The 15486-nt window shown below is 36.6% G+C and overlaps 1 protein-coding gene across 1 annotated transcript in view; it reads left to right on the top strand.

Moving 5' to 3' along the window:
- atp2a3 (ATPase sarcoplasmic/endoplasmic reticulum Ca2+ transporting 3) overlaps window positions 1-15486 on the top strand; it is a 54954-nt gene that overhangs the window by 9079 nt on the left and 30389 nt on the right. Inside the window, exons 2-5 of the mRNA XM_052555639.1 lie at window positions 9188-9205; window positions 9449-9531; window positions 14057-14161; window positions 14984-15122. Of these exons, the coding sequence (XP_052411599.1) occupies window positions 9188-9205; window positions 9449-9531; window positions 14057-14161; window positions 14984-15122 (345 nt within the window). The remainder of the gene's footprint in view (window positions 1-9187; window positions 9206-9448; window positions 9532-14056; window positions 14162-14983; window positions 15123-15486) is intronic.

Genomic DNA, 15486 nt, shown 5'->3' with positions numbered 1-15486 from the left:
AAGTGATTAATTACAAAATTTTCATTTTGAGGTGGAGTATCCCTTTAATCATGCATCTTTGTTGGGTAAATACATTTCTTAAAAAAATCATACTGATCCCAAACATTTTATACTGTAACGTTTGACATCCTGTCACATCAAGAAAGGCCTCATACATTGACCACTAAGTTTTTTGTTGAATTTCATAATGAACTGTTTCAACAAACCTAAGCACACTTTCTGTAGGCCAAATGTATTAGCATAACCACAAGAAAATATCTTCAGCTAGTGAAAACCACAGAAAACGTCCTCTGCCATCTCAGCAAGTGCTGCATTTTCCAATACTTCTAGCATTACATCTAAAGTCATCTTTAATGTTTCAAGTTCAAATTTGACCACTTCAATTCTGCTTTTCTACATGCATAGCTAATAGCTATCAGTTTTCATTAATTTATTAAATTATTTTTTTGCTTGTTTGAGAAAAGGAAGTAAACTGAGGCTGGAGCGTTATCATTAGCACATCTTGTGTGTGCGTGTCTGTGTGTTTGTGATCTGCTTCTATCTTGTCACTCAGCTCTCATTTTCATCTCCCACTTCTGCTCACTGCATCACCTCCTTGTGGCAAACCACTCATTTGACTCGGCCTGTATGAGTGTAGTGTTTTTATTAATCTTAAGAATTTCTACTTTCTTTCATGTTATGCATGCACTGCAAGAGAAAATTGTGTGTGTGTTCCCGTTTGTATGTCTGCTGTTCATGAATGAGCGTAAGTGCATGTTTTTTTGTGGACAATGGTTCTGTCTTTTCAGCTGTTGTGTTTTCCCAGATCTGTAGGTAAGGTAACCCTGCAATGGAAATCCAGGAAATATCCATCACTGTTCAAGACTTTTAACTCTTGCTACAAATTCATAGTTTAGCCCAAAATGAAATTTCTGTCATCATTTTCTCACCCTCGTGTCTTTCCAAACCTGTATGACTACTTTTCTTCTGTGGAACCTAAAGGGAGATATTTTGAGATATGTTGGTTACCAATATTCTTTAAAATATCTTCTGTGTTCTGTAAAATAAATTAATAAAGGTTTGGAACAACATGTAGAGTGAGTAAATTATGACAGAATTTTACATTTTTGGGTGAACTACCCCTTTAAAAGCCATTAGTCAGCTAGTCGTTCAGGCAGTCCACTGGCTCGTTTTTTTATGAACTTCGTGTTCGCTGTTGCTGGTAACTGCTGTGTTTTTGAATGGGAACATCCGAAAAACATTTCTCTGAGTGAGAAATGATTTATGTTATGTGTGTATGCGTGTTGCAGATGTGAATGTTGTTCTGTTAAAACTGAGGATCACTGTGAGTGATGCATGTGGGTTGCTGTACAGTGTCAGTGGAAACTTTGTGTGAGACCAGAGCTTCCCCTTCAGAGAGAAATAGTATTGTTACGTAACACCTCAGACAGCCAATAACAATGCTTTAAGCTGGCTGTGAAATAGGCAATTAAATAATGTTAAATATTAAATGTAAAATTAGCCAGTGTGAAAAAAGTTATGCATGTACTCCAGGTTTGCTTGAATGACTTTGAGATATAATTAATAACATGATTTTAAAGTAACTGTTTATATAACTGGGTATTATTTAAATCACTATGAACTGTAAACAGAAACCTTTTGCTTATCTCTTATTCCAGAGATTAATGATCTTCTCATAAAATGAAGGAAAATTAGCAAATAGGCTTTATAACATGACAGTTTGTTTGTGTGTCACTCTTTATTTCCGTCTTTTTTTGTAATGAGCCTAATAATTACATCCCTGTATTCATCACTCATAATTAGGGATGCACAATCATGATTTTTCATGGCCGTTACTGATTTTTTTACAAGCAGTAGACTACAGTACATTTAATACAAACATAGATGGTAAAGACATCAGCATTTAGCTTTTGTATTTGAATTGGGTTGAAACTACATAGAACTGGCATAAAATTAAAAGATTAACTGTAACCATGTGAAATTAAAGGCAACAACTGCATAGTTCTACAGTCCAAACAACACAATCAACACACATTCAATAAGAGGTTTCTTAATCAGCATTCAGTATTTTAGTTTTTAAATTTGGTTTAAAAAAAAAAAAGGTATTTACCAGTGAGCCATATAAAAGTATGCTGTATAAATAAATACATTATTCCAAAATGTTCAAATCAAATAAAGTTTGTGCGAATAAAACAAAGATGCAAAGTGTTTCATTCATCCAAATAAAATAAAAAATAGGGTAATGATTCAAATATTTTTTACTTGAGCTAATGAAAAGTAAATAACTATTGTCTCAAGTAAAAAAATATAGATGTGAATTGTGAATCATTACCCAAACATTTTTTAAATGGATGAATGAAACACTTTTTTTTCAGTGTGCTACAGCCAGGTGATTTTTTAAATCAAATTAAATCAATGTAATTTTGAGGTAAAATTAAATTAAATTAAAATTACATTCATGCATTTAGCAGACACTTTTATCCAAAGCGACTTACAGTGCATTCAGGCTATCAATTTTTACATATCATGTGTTCCCGGGGAATCGAACCCCCAACCTTGCGCTTGCTTGCTTGCTAGATCATTGCTCTACCAGTTGAGCTACAGAAAAAAAATAAAATAAAATCATCCTATACAGAACTGACGTTTACTTCTTGCTTTTCAAATGTTTATGCAAGTTCTACTTTACAAAAAAAAACATTTTAAGTTTTGTCACAGTTTAGTCCGTTTCGTTTCTCATCCAACACGCAAGAAGTTGAGCTGAACATCGCTTGATTGTCTCCGCTTGTGCAGGGTACAGATAGTTACAGTACGCTCGCGCAGCCTCAGTGAGCAGGAAAGGGGCTCTTATTTTTTGCATGACAGTTACATGATAGTGAATGATTACAATGTAGTCTGTGCACGCGGGCACACTTCCGAAAAAATCGTATAGGTTACTCGAAAAATCAGACGAAAAAAGACCAAAAACTGTCCGGTTCGGATTTATGTCCAGTCAACCGGTGCATCCCTACTCATAATTTATTTTGCAATAACTTGATACTCTGCATCCCAATCTCATAAAGTACCAAGTATTGTGCATGAATGTTACTAGAATGCTTATGCTAATGAGGCAACAATACATACAGTGGCAAAGTGACTTCTTATTTTCGGTGAGAGTTGGCTATGTCTGTCTGGCAGTGTGAGTTAAAGCAACCAACAAAGGTTTTCCCAGCATTTTGGGCCTCAATTTGAAGTTAAACTTAATAATTAACATGTTTACTCCTCAAGTGTTTATAAATGTTTACTGTATGTACACATTATCCTGCAGTCGTACAAATCACATATGAGTGGATTATCAGTGATTTTTATTCAAAATGATCAACGGTGAGGCTAAACTTTCATTGACTTTACAGTGTCTTTTCATAGTAGTTTCCATTGTGACTATATTTAGCAGTAGTCAATAACTCCAGCACGACTGCATTAGAATTCCTTCCAAGTTAGGCTTGGAACTTCTGTTTTAATGCCTGCTTTGCAAATGGACCTTGTAGCAAGGAATTATTTTCTGCCTTCAACGCACAGTACATTGATCATAAGACTTGTTCGCATGAATTCAAACAGTGCCTTTATATATTGAGTTACTTCTGATTTATAGTAGTAGGGTGTTTTTGTGTTAATTGAAGTGCGTGTAAATCTAGAGTAGGATTTATGTTGTGTAACATTTATTTTGGGTGAACGTTGACAGAGAGATGCTGTTCCAGCCATGTCCACGAGCCATGTGGTCATGGCAACTTCTCTTAAAACTTTATTTTTTCATGGTTGAAAGAGACAGAAACTGACAGAAACAGAAAAAGTAGATTTGAAACATACAACAAATTTTGCATTCCATAATGTTTATATACATATTTGAATAAATATATATCTGCTATATATATATATATATATATATATATATATATATATATATATATATATATATATATATATATATATATATATATATATATCTCGAATGTTTAACATTGGCTTGTATTGCAGTATTTGAGCTATGGACTTGAATTGTACTTTAATTCATTCGCCATGTTGAAGGGTTGTGTGCTTTTCTGAGCAATCTGGTCTTTGTCTGGTGTATGATAAATAAGGCAAAAATAGGCTCATATTTAAAGCATGGTCATGACTTGGATTTAGAGACCAGAATACAGTCTATATAAGTGAATAGGATAGAGATTTTCATCGGTGGTGGATCATTTTTTAACCAGTATGGTTTATATTGGATACATAATTGTTCATGCTCATTTTCTTCTATTTGTACAATTTAGATGACTCTTGTTGTCATCTAATGCTTACTTATATGTACTCTTCAAAGGCACTAAAAAGTCTTAAAATAGGCTACATATTTTTTTCATACTGCAATGTGATGCCTTCATTCACTTGTGGCATTAATCTATTAGATTTTTATTTAGTTTTTTTTAGATGCACATAGTATAGAATTTCAATTTTGTCCATAACATAAAAATAACTGATGGTATAATTATCAGGCATAATTGGTGTATCGTTACATTTCACATTAATATATTTGACTCTATATTGTGAACAAATTCATCCATGCTTATGTTTGTTTGTTCATTTAATTTTAACCTTGTAATGTTTAATATATCATAAGTCGATTCTTTATTTTGCCTCTGTTTTTGAGTGCAGAGCCCAACCTCAAAGTCTCTGCCCTACATTTTTTTTCTGTTTTGATATGCTCTTACATTAAGGAAGAAAGGATATGTTACTTCTTTTGTTTCAATGTGTTTATAACTAGTGGAATTGAAATGTTGTTGTTGTTTTGAGGTTTTTGCTAAAAGATTTGTTGAACAAGATTTTATGGCACCGTGGAATCATATGTAGTAGTAAGACTGGGCTCATTTAATTTAGGAAGTAAACAAGTTCAGGTTAGCTGTGAGCTCAGCTGGGTCACACTTTGACTGCATCCTACTGTGTGCTGCCATGCTCTTGCTTGTCCACCTACTTCCCTGGGTACAGACATTACAGGCTCTGTGTGTTTTTGGCAACCGTTTCCAGGAAGTGTGTCCCCTCTCCCACTGACTGGTGTGTAAACAGACTGCCACTTGTTTTCACTTACTGTGTGGTTGTAGAGTGAAAGAGAGGGAGAGAAAGATAGTTGAAAAAACAGGGTGGAAAAGTAGAGCAAGATGAATTTAAAGGGTGACAACAAAAGCGAGCTTGTGTGTGTGTGTGTTTGTTATGCATGAGGGCAGGGTGAAGTCATGATGTAGGAATGTGCCTGGGCCAGACAAGCAGACACAGCCCAGATGACTCTGAGGGAATCCTTGGCACACCCTAACAGGGAACCCCTTCCATCCTCCTCTCTTTCTCTGTCTTTCCCACACTCCTTCATCCCACAAAGGTTGTGTTTGTTTTCAGGCCAACGGTCGGGCCCAGAAATGCCTACAGCGTGTTAGTTTCTCTCTGTGTATTCAGAATCACTCTTGTTCTCTGTTTTATGGTCAGCATTGCAATTTTCTTAATATGTACGAGGCAAAATGCACCTAGATCAGCAGAAACCTGCACCTAGATCTAGCATGATAAAGCATGATCAATGCGCGTGCACACGCACACACACACACAGCTGGAAAGAGAAGGAAACTCAGGGCCATTACTTCTCATCCTGCCACCCACTTTTTCCACACCACTGGAGGAACATGCTGCTGCTCTGCGAGGTGATTACTTTCCACAACAGACTTCAGATGAGTTCATATTCCTGTTACATAATATCATGTTGAATTAGAGCTGAAGCCGCTGCAGTTATCATGCGCTGCAGACTGTGCCACTGGGTTTAGGATTCAGGATTTTAAAAAAAAGAGAGACCTGCAGTCTTTTGATGCTGTGAAGAGAATGGTGCCTCAAGCTGAATCAGAGAAATGCTTGCATAGTTATAAGCTGACCAGGTGGCACTGGCTTATTAAATGGTCACTGACATCTTACATGTTGAATGCACAGCAGATATACTATAAGATAGTTTGATTATATTTTTAATAGGGCTGGGACCATACTCTAATCTGCCGATTCAATACCATCCGGATACTTGTGTGGCGATTCAATATATAAGATTTAAGAAAAGAGACTTTTATTCCAGGAGCATACACATACAGTACACATTGCTTATTTTAATACACCTTAAACAATGAAACTAGTACCAAAACCCTGAACTAGCACATGAATATAAGAGTTAAAAATTAAACAAAATGAGTAGAAAAAAATGCTTTCTGAAATGAGCTAAAGTTCTATGTTACTTTGCATGCGGTCTTAGTCATGTTTCCCTGGCAGTGTGTAAAATCCAAAGTGTTTCCATACTTGCAATGCAATACATGAAGGTGCAGAAATAATTCTTGAAGAGGTTTGATCCTTTGATTTTTTTTTTTTTTAATCAAACAATCACAAAATCAGCATTGGTAATGATTTCTGAAGTAATGTGACACTGAGGACTGGAGTAATGCCTTCTGAAAATTTAAATTGAATTTTAAAGTATATTAAAACAAAATAAATCATTTCACAATATTACAGTTCTTACTGTATCTTTCAGAAAGAAAGGAAAAAAAAACTTTTTGAATTTTGAACTACAATTCTACAGTGAAATCCGGAGAAGGGGGCTATCTGAAATACTAAATTTTAGAGCTCAAAGTTCTTAAGTAGATATTTCAGAGCTGCAAAACAAAATTCTAAATGGAATAAAAATGTAATGCATAATTCTAAACTACAAAATTCTGAAATCAGAAGCAGAAATTTTGCACTACAATATTATGAAATATGTGATTTTAAAGTAGAATTATTTGTATCTATAATTAAAAAAATGAAATAGATTTGAAATGGTCAGCTAGTGCTTCTATACCTGGGAATTCAGAGGAGCAAGAAAAACTGTATGAGAATATTCTTGCTTCCTGTAATGTATGCACAGGGCCCCTAAAGAGAAAAGAATGACTCACAGATATCAGAGCATTTGAAGTACATCACAGCACTTATATCTCACAGACGGAGCCCTCGACTGCAGATTCTCAGGCTCTCTACTACAGACAGATCTCATAGCCTAAGGAAAGATGAAGAGAAGAATCTCCTCTGTTCTTCAAAGCAGAACAAACTCTTTCATGCTTTTCTCCCTCCCTCTCATTCACTTTTACATCTGAATAAGTCTCATTCATCTTGTTTATTTACGACAAACCGTAAAAAAGCTGAATAAGCCCGAACATTATTAAGTAAACATTTGGTCACGATTTCTCGTATTTTTCCCATGTTCAATTTTTTTCCAAGTGTTGCTGGAAATTTAGTCATTGATGGGCCAAATGTGTGCGTTAAGACTGTTTGGATGTGTGCCACCTTTTGTAAAAATGGAAATGGGAATGTTGATGCTTTACTGCTGTGTAATTTCACTGCTACAGGTCTTCTGCCATGAGCCAATTTCATCTTGGTTTCCACTTCCCAACGGCAGAACCGTGAAGACGTCATGACTTGAATGACCTGTTCCCAGCCTTTCCCAGAATATATGATTTGTGAGACAAAAATTGTGTTAATCAAGAATGAGAGATCAAAGGAATCAGATATTTGTCTCAATAAGGCAGGAAAGCCCCCTTTCCATAAGTCAGAGTCAGAGACAAAGGCAACTGCAATCAAGTTTTTCTTGGTTATCAGAACTGAGGTGTATTCAGGCTTTCACTCTGAGCAGAATGGCAGGGAAACTTCTGATAGTATTCACACAACGCAAGGCTAAACTTGACTCATGTACACACAAACACATGCTCGTTGGAATTCAGGAACACCCTGTATTTTCTCTCGCTATCTTTTGGGTCGGTTCCAAGGATTTTCCATTGTGCTTTCTCTAGGTCCATTAATGAACAGTCTCCCAGACCAGAAACGAACTGTTCTTGTCCGCTTCTGCATACATTTTTTCAGCTGTGAATAGTTAGTGAAAGCATTTAATAGTCAGATGCTCTAATAGAGTGTCGTAATTGCACCTATAGCAGTAATCAGTCTGAACTGATTATTAATGAGGCCAGTCTTTCCTCACGCAGACGGACATGCATGCTAAACGGCTGCAAATCCTCAAGATTTCAGAGTAGAGCCTCAACAAAGAGGGCATCTGTGTTGTAATTATGATGCGTGCGTGTGAAAGAGAGAGGTCCGTGAAGCTCCGCCCCCTCCCACTCTCCACATGCTCTTCGGCTCCCACACGTTCTGACTCGAGAACCTTCTAGAACTGACTAAACAGCAGTGTGTAGGCCACAGAGCCACATCTATGTCGTATGACTCTTGTACAATAGCAGAAATGTTTGTTTTTATTATGAAATGCTCCCTCTTTGAGAAAGGAAGCACACTCACTAAGCAAACGCCATCACAGTTGGTGGTCCATCTGTACATTTTCCACCCCAGATGATATTCTTTATGTGCAACGGTTGTGGTTTACATTTAGTGAGCCGTTTGTGAATGTACCTGTTATGGATTTTATTATTATTTTATTATTATTATTTATTTTTTAATTTTTTAATTTTTGGTGATAAGTGACGATACACTGATATTATAATTCTGGCCCATATCTACAGTATAAGATGATAATTTTATTGGCTAATAAATGATAAATATCTGATATTAAAATTATATAGTATTTTGTCACATAAAAGACAATAATTTGGCAAAGTTGATGTGTACAAGTTTAACATTAAAATGTATACAGTATTGAAAAATTATATAATTTTGAGATATAATGTCATCCCCACCCCTTTTTTTCTACAATAAACCTTTTTGTGTTTTTAAAGATTAAGTGAGTTTTAGATGCTGCAAAGGTATATCAGCTTGTTTTGCAAAGTAGGAATCTATGCAGGGAATGGCTTAGACGCTGCAAAAATCTCATATCTATTCTGCAGAGAGAAGTAGTCCATTAATCCTAAATCAATAATTGTCTACACTAATCTGTAATCTTCTGGTTTAGTATTGCACTGCATGTCTCTTTGTATTTAACATTCAGGCAAAAAATGAAGCCAACTGGCACTATCACAGGCAATGCAGTGTGATGTAAAAGAAGCTGTTTAAAAAACGTTTTTACCGTATGGCCTTTCTAACAGAATACCCTCTGTTTTGTCCCCTCTTTCTCTCTCTCTCTCTCCCTCGTACCCTGCCTCTCGTTCCACAACGGATTGCCTTGCCGTGTTTTGACTGACAGAGCTCCCAGCCGAAGAAGGTAAATATTGATCTTTCCATCATGTTGTTATTGCTCTCTCTTTATGGGTTGCACCGTTAGCACGGGCTCAGTCATTCAGTTTTACTAGAGGGGGTAAACTTTAAGACTTACTTTAAGACTATGCACACATGCACAAACACATGCACTGCATTACAGCTGTGTGGTTTAACTTGTCATCCAATACTTGAACATTTAGTCTGTCCATCGGTCTGTTTGTCATTCCCATATTTGTCTCTCTCACAGGTAAATCACTGTGGGAGTTGGTGGTGGAGCAGTTTGAGGACCTCCTGGTGAGGATTCTGCTGCTGGCAGCTTGCGTGTCTTTCGTAAGTGACTTTCTTTCTGGTTTGAATGTGATTCAGAAATTGTATTTTATTCCCAGCACAATAAATAGTATGACTGCCAGACCCCACCGTAAGTTTTATAGCAGTTATAGTTCATGCAGTTGGTGAAGTAATGCTAAAAAACGAGACTGAATGAATTTGCCGTCACCATCTATCACATCCAGTTTGTATTCTGGTGTGCCAAACTTCAAATGTCACTAAATGATTGTCAATAATCCGAGCAATGAAGAGAGATTAAGTGAGAGAGCGAGTTTTTTAATTTCCCCTTTTCATTTTTAAAATCTCTCTTTGTAGTCAAATGAGATATGTTAATCCCTCACCAGGACTCATTTGTGTGGTTTAAGGTCATTAACCTGGGTTTTGTGCTTTCACTAGAGAACACAGGTAAATGAATGAGGTGGCTTAAAGTTAAAGCTCATTTGTCTATAAACCATATAAATGCATCATTCATTCATCATTCATGTCAGAAAACTTCAAAGGATCTGGATGTGCACTCATCATTTTTTCAGTTAGGCCTTGGAAATAAACCATCTTCAGCGCTGCAAGTTTATCACCTGCAAGATTGGTATAGCAATTTATCTCAATGGTGTTACGTCAGGTATAAGTCTGTGAATTAGATGTGTAAAACGACATACTTTCATTATCGACTACATAATTGAGGAAGCACAGTATAATACACCTCATATAGGGTCTGATTTACCAAACATTTGATATGGAGCATACGGTAGGACAGAACAATCAAGATTAGTTTTTCAAGTTCTAAAAATGCCTCCTAAAAATGCAATGATCATGGTGCAAGATGCAGAAAAAACATTGCGAGACAGGGTGCAAATAGGATGAATTTGAAACACAAATCATCTTGCGTTTGTAGTGTTGAAAGTCTAACAGCCATCTCACCCTCTCAGCTGGCTGAATTTTTAAATAAAGTTATGCCTTTAATGTACTACCTTTTAAAAGTTTGAGGTCAGTAATATTTTTTTAAAGAAACTCTTAAATGCTCATTAAGACTTCATTCATTTGATCAACATTTGTGAAATCTTACTGCAATTTTAATTATCTGTTTCTATTTTAATATAATTAAAAAAAAATTTTAAAACACATCTGTCACTTTTGATCAATTTATTGCATCCTTTATGACTTTTTCTTACCGTCTTTAAACTACAGTCAGATTTGCATAAATTAGACTTTAGTAGATAAACTATCCTTATGCTGTCATGTCATTATTGTGTTGCCGTGGTTCTGTTGAGCAGCACACCAGATTTTCTAAAACTCTGACTTATTAAACTGGTGAGCACAGTCTGTTTTTCTTTTTGGGTTTCATGAATTTACCTTTTTATGAACTTTCCGTCTGACTTGTAGCAAGAGGGGCCACGGTCGAACCACTCCAGCCCCCCGCCGTTCTGTGAGAGCAATATAACATAAGTGTGCACACGCTCTTGCTCACCCGCAGTGGAACAGACAGTCAGACACACTGCTGTGGTTTTTGTGTACATGCTTTTGGTTTCCAGACATCTGCGTTCAGTGTCTTCTTCAAGTAGATAAACATTTGGAGCTCCGCTCATGTCATCTATCATTGTGTCTTTCACCCGTACTTTTATTGTCTTAACCGTGGTTAAATTCTATGAGGCGAGCACCAGCCTTCCGACCACTGGAGTCCTGTGGAACACTTGAAACTGATAAAAATATTGCATTAGACCTCCCAGAAAGCCTTGTGTGTGTTTGTGTGCTGGACAAATGCTATGGTGCTATGGAAATACTCCGGGGAGATCAGCCCAGTCTTGGAACTCATTTGTGTGCATTTTTGAATATATTAAAATCTGTAGCATTCAGCTTTCCTGATTTTTTTGCATGTTATGAGAACAAAGCCTGTCGGTATCTAAGTGATGGAGGAGCCGCAGAGGCAAAAATGTAGTTTTCTTTTTGTGTGTGTGTGTGTGAAGTGTTATGAGGGTATGATAGCCTGACTCATTCTAGAACAGCATGTGCTGGGAACGAGAGCTATTGGATAGAAACAAACAGATCTAAATGTGCAGCCATGCGACTGCTGGTCCCAAGACGCCCGAATTGGTTGCCCATTTTCATTTAATTTCAGATAACTAGCTGCATTGCTTCTGTCCTGAGAAGTTTTTCATTCCTTTTGTGTCATCTTTCATTTTTCAGGTCAGCTGTTTCTAACATCCTTCTCGTGTAGATCTTGTCCGTGCATTTCTGGTGTACAGCTCTCTCTGCATTATCAGTCACGGCTTCAGAAGATCTCTGGCAGATTCTACATCAGTATAATGACATTTAGCTATTTTCTATTAGAGCTCAATATAAAGTGAGAATCTTTCACATTCGAGACTTCAGCACAGCACAGCCCTGCACGTCATCAGAGAAAAGGTCACTTGTACAATGGATAGACTTCCTGCCTTTAAATGGTAAAGAGTATGCCCACCTAGAGGCTTTTCAATTTGATGTTTTGAGAAAAGCCTCTCAGTGGAGCAGTTTTGAAGGAGTTTTTATGCTTCCAGGGTTGGGGTGAAAATTATGAATTTAGGTACCACTTCAACGTGAAAATATATTATCAGAAACCTTTCCTAAGGTCAATTTTTGGTCACTGTGAATAACCTGTAGCTAGTGATGCAATAAAAACTTTTAATTCATGTTTTTGGTATAGTATTCACAGTACTTTCCGTAAAAAATGTGAAGTTAGGAGTTTGTATAGGCCATCAGATTCTAAAACGTCGAAATAAACCTCAAATCTGGATCACAGTTGGCTCAAATTGATCCAAATACTGTTTTCAGTTGTCTTGTAATTGTAGAGAAATCATTTCATGGTATCTTAAAAGGATAGTTCACTCCCAAAAAAATTTTTTTCATCATATTCTTACCCTACATATCTTTTAGAACCTAGATGACTGACGTTTCTCTGTGGAACACAAGAGATGTTGCTTTGAAGTCTTTGAAAAATGTTCAAACTAATAGCGATTTGTTTGCCATTGTTTGCAAGCGGAACCGATCTAGTCAGTCCATTTGTATTCTGTTTGAAGTGTAAAAACTCGAGGGAATGCAGAGAGGATAAACAGTCTACTGATATTTATAGGTGAATAGACCTCAGTCAGACAAGTTGCCCAGAGCCATGATTTGACAGGATTTAGCTGAGCTCTGTGATCTAAACTCTAAGCCACTCCTCTGTGTGGCTTTCCTCAATATTTCAATAATCGTCATCCTTCCATCCATTTTGTTTTATAAACTCCTTTTTGCTCTTCATCGCTTTCTTATTTTTTCTATTTTTGGTCTTTGCATTCACTCCCCCTTCATTCGCCTGCCCATCTTATTTCACGGTTACTCAGTGACTTAAAGAAGCCTCTGCTTGGGACCCATCAGTTTGTAATGAAACGTTAAAGACAGACTGCTCTATGACTGATCTGTATCTAAGCTGCTTAGAATTAGGTGGAAGGAGAGAGTGTGCTGTATGAATACAAAATGTGGAGGACACCAGGAAAACTGGAGGAGGCCATACAACTTAGCCCGTCCCTTATCTTTAATTTTGTAACACTTGCACTACTCTTCCAGTCTCTATCCCTCCCCTTCATTTTTTACTTTAAAGGGTAGTTCACCCCAAAGTTAAAATTCTGTCTAAAATTACCTTCCCTCATGTAGTTCCAAACCCATAAGACCTCCATTCATCTCTGGAACACAAATTAAGATATTTTTGCTGAAATCTGAGAGCTCTCTGACCCAGCATAAACAGCAACGCAACTGATATGTTTCCAGAACAAGCACATTGCATGAAATTCATTTCAGCTTATTTTAGCTTGGGTTTTTCTAAAAATGCCTCCCATCGTGAATCCAACATACAGTCTCTGCCCGGGGCATGTACCTGATGGCATGATTTCATTGGAATATTTGTAATGGGTGTGGAGTGATGATCCAGTATTTTGTTTCATAACAGCCAGAGCTTGATGTTTATTGTGCTGTTTATTTAACAGTGGTACTGTCAGATCCTGGGTTCAACAGAAAATACGTTTTCAGTTGTTTGTTAGTTGGAATACTTTGCTTTCTGTGCCAGCGGAAGATGTTTTTTTATGTTCAAGAAAGAAGTCCACTCTTCAAGGCTATATTAGTTTGATCAGAAAAAGTACATTAAAAGCGGTAATGTTGTGAAATAATATCACAATTGTAAAAAACTGTTTATTTTGAAATTTAATTTAATCCCGTGATGGACAACTCAGTTTTCTGAAGCCATATCTACAGTATTCAGAAAGATAATCATGTGTAACATTAAAAATGTCTTGCAATGCAATGTCTCCTTCCTAAATAAAAGTTACAATTTCTTAATTAATTTAGTTTCCAAACTTATGCTGGTGGACCAAATGATGAACTGTGTGTATAAATATATTGTGTCTATCTTTTTTATTTATTTATTTAAGGGTATTTGTGAATACTTGACTTCTCATTTCAGTAACCTTAACAGAAGTGAGCTTTGAATGTGAGGTAGGAGTAATTGATGTTGTTTGTTCATTAGGTGTTGGCACTGTTTGAGGATGGGGAGGAGTCGACCACAGCCTTCGTGGAGCCGATTGTCATCCTGCTCATTCTGGTGGCCAACGCAGTCATTGGAGTCTGGCAGGTGGGTGTGTGTGGGCTGAGAAACTGCGGACCACAAGGAATTTCAACTAATGATCAAATCTATCTTCTTGATGACGAAGAGCGAGTCTGCTTGATGTCCTTTAGATAGCATTAGATACTTTACTACTACTACTACTACAGTCTTCTGTTCATAAACATGACAAGTGATCATCGTTTAGATTTGTTTATTAGTGCATACAGAAGGATGTGACATGTAATTTACATTTACAACACAGTATCTGAACACAGCAGTGGACAGCTTTGACAGTGCTAAGAGATTTACCTAATTATTGTAATCCTATTAATCCTATAATCCTCGTCATGCTATATTTGACTTCTGTTTGAATTTAGAAATCACATTTCTTAACTCTGGGGAAAAAAATTAAAGAGGAAAAGTTGTGTATGCTCGCTAAAGTGCTATGACTGTTAGACCCTATTAGAACTATTGATATTAATGATACATCTGTCTAACTTTTGTCTGACAACCGATATGATGGCCAGTACTTTCTTTTTTTAAATATTTGATTTATAATATACATTTTTATATAATTAATTATATTATATTTTTTAATTCATATAATTGTTATTTTCTAATATTCATTTGAATATTATAAATTATATATTTTTATTATCTAGCTTTTTAAAGCTTTTTATTAGAACATTCAAATGTACAGCCAGAGAACTAGATAACCATTTATTTTGAAAGCTGTAGGATTAGGCTACTGTTGTTTAGCCTTATCAGACCAATGGCATAAATTAAACCAAATGAAATACGGGCTGTGCATCCTTGCTGATTCCTTTGTATGGTTTTGTATGGTCTCAGGAGCGAAATGCAGAGGATGCTATCGAGGCTCTGAAGGAATATGAGCCAGAGATGGGCAAAGTCTACCGCATGAACCGCACTGCCGTCCAGAGGATCAAAGCTCGAGACATTGTGCCTGGAGATATAGTGGAGGTTTCTGGTAAGCTTGGACCTGTTTCTACTCTTTCCTGTTCCCTTTCATAATTTTCCCTACTCTCTCTGTCCCATTTGATAAAACCTCATCTGCTCTCAGTCACTTTCCTTGAGTAAATTGAGGTACTGAAATCTGCAGAGATTGTGTTTGTGGAACAAAAAGGATACTCCACAACCTCCAGCTCCAGAGTCCTGTGGACATTTGGAGGTTTCTGCTGAACATTTACCCATGTGGTATGACATAATATGCAGTGGAGCTGGCCTGGTCCTTTTTTTTTCTTTTTTTCTTTTTTTCTTCCAGTCATTACCACCTTGCTTTACCCAAAACACACAAACACGGGCTGTCGTTTTCCCTAGTCTTCCTATTGGCC

Source organism: Carassius gibelio, chromosome B5 (genome assembly GCF_023724105.1).
Source record: "Carassius gibelio isolate Cgi1373 ecotype wild population from Czech Republic chromosome B5, carGib1.2-hapl.c, whole genome shotgun sequence".
NCBI lineage: Eukaryota > Metazoa > Chordata > Actinopteri > Cypriniformes > Cyprinidae > Carassius > Carassius gibelio.
The sequence above is the reverse complement of the archived record's forward strand: the minus strand, read 5'-3'. Positions and strand labels throughout refer to the sequence as shown.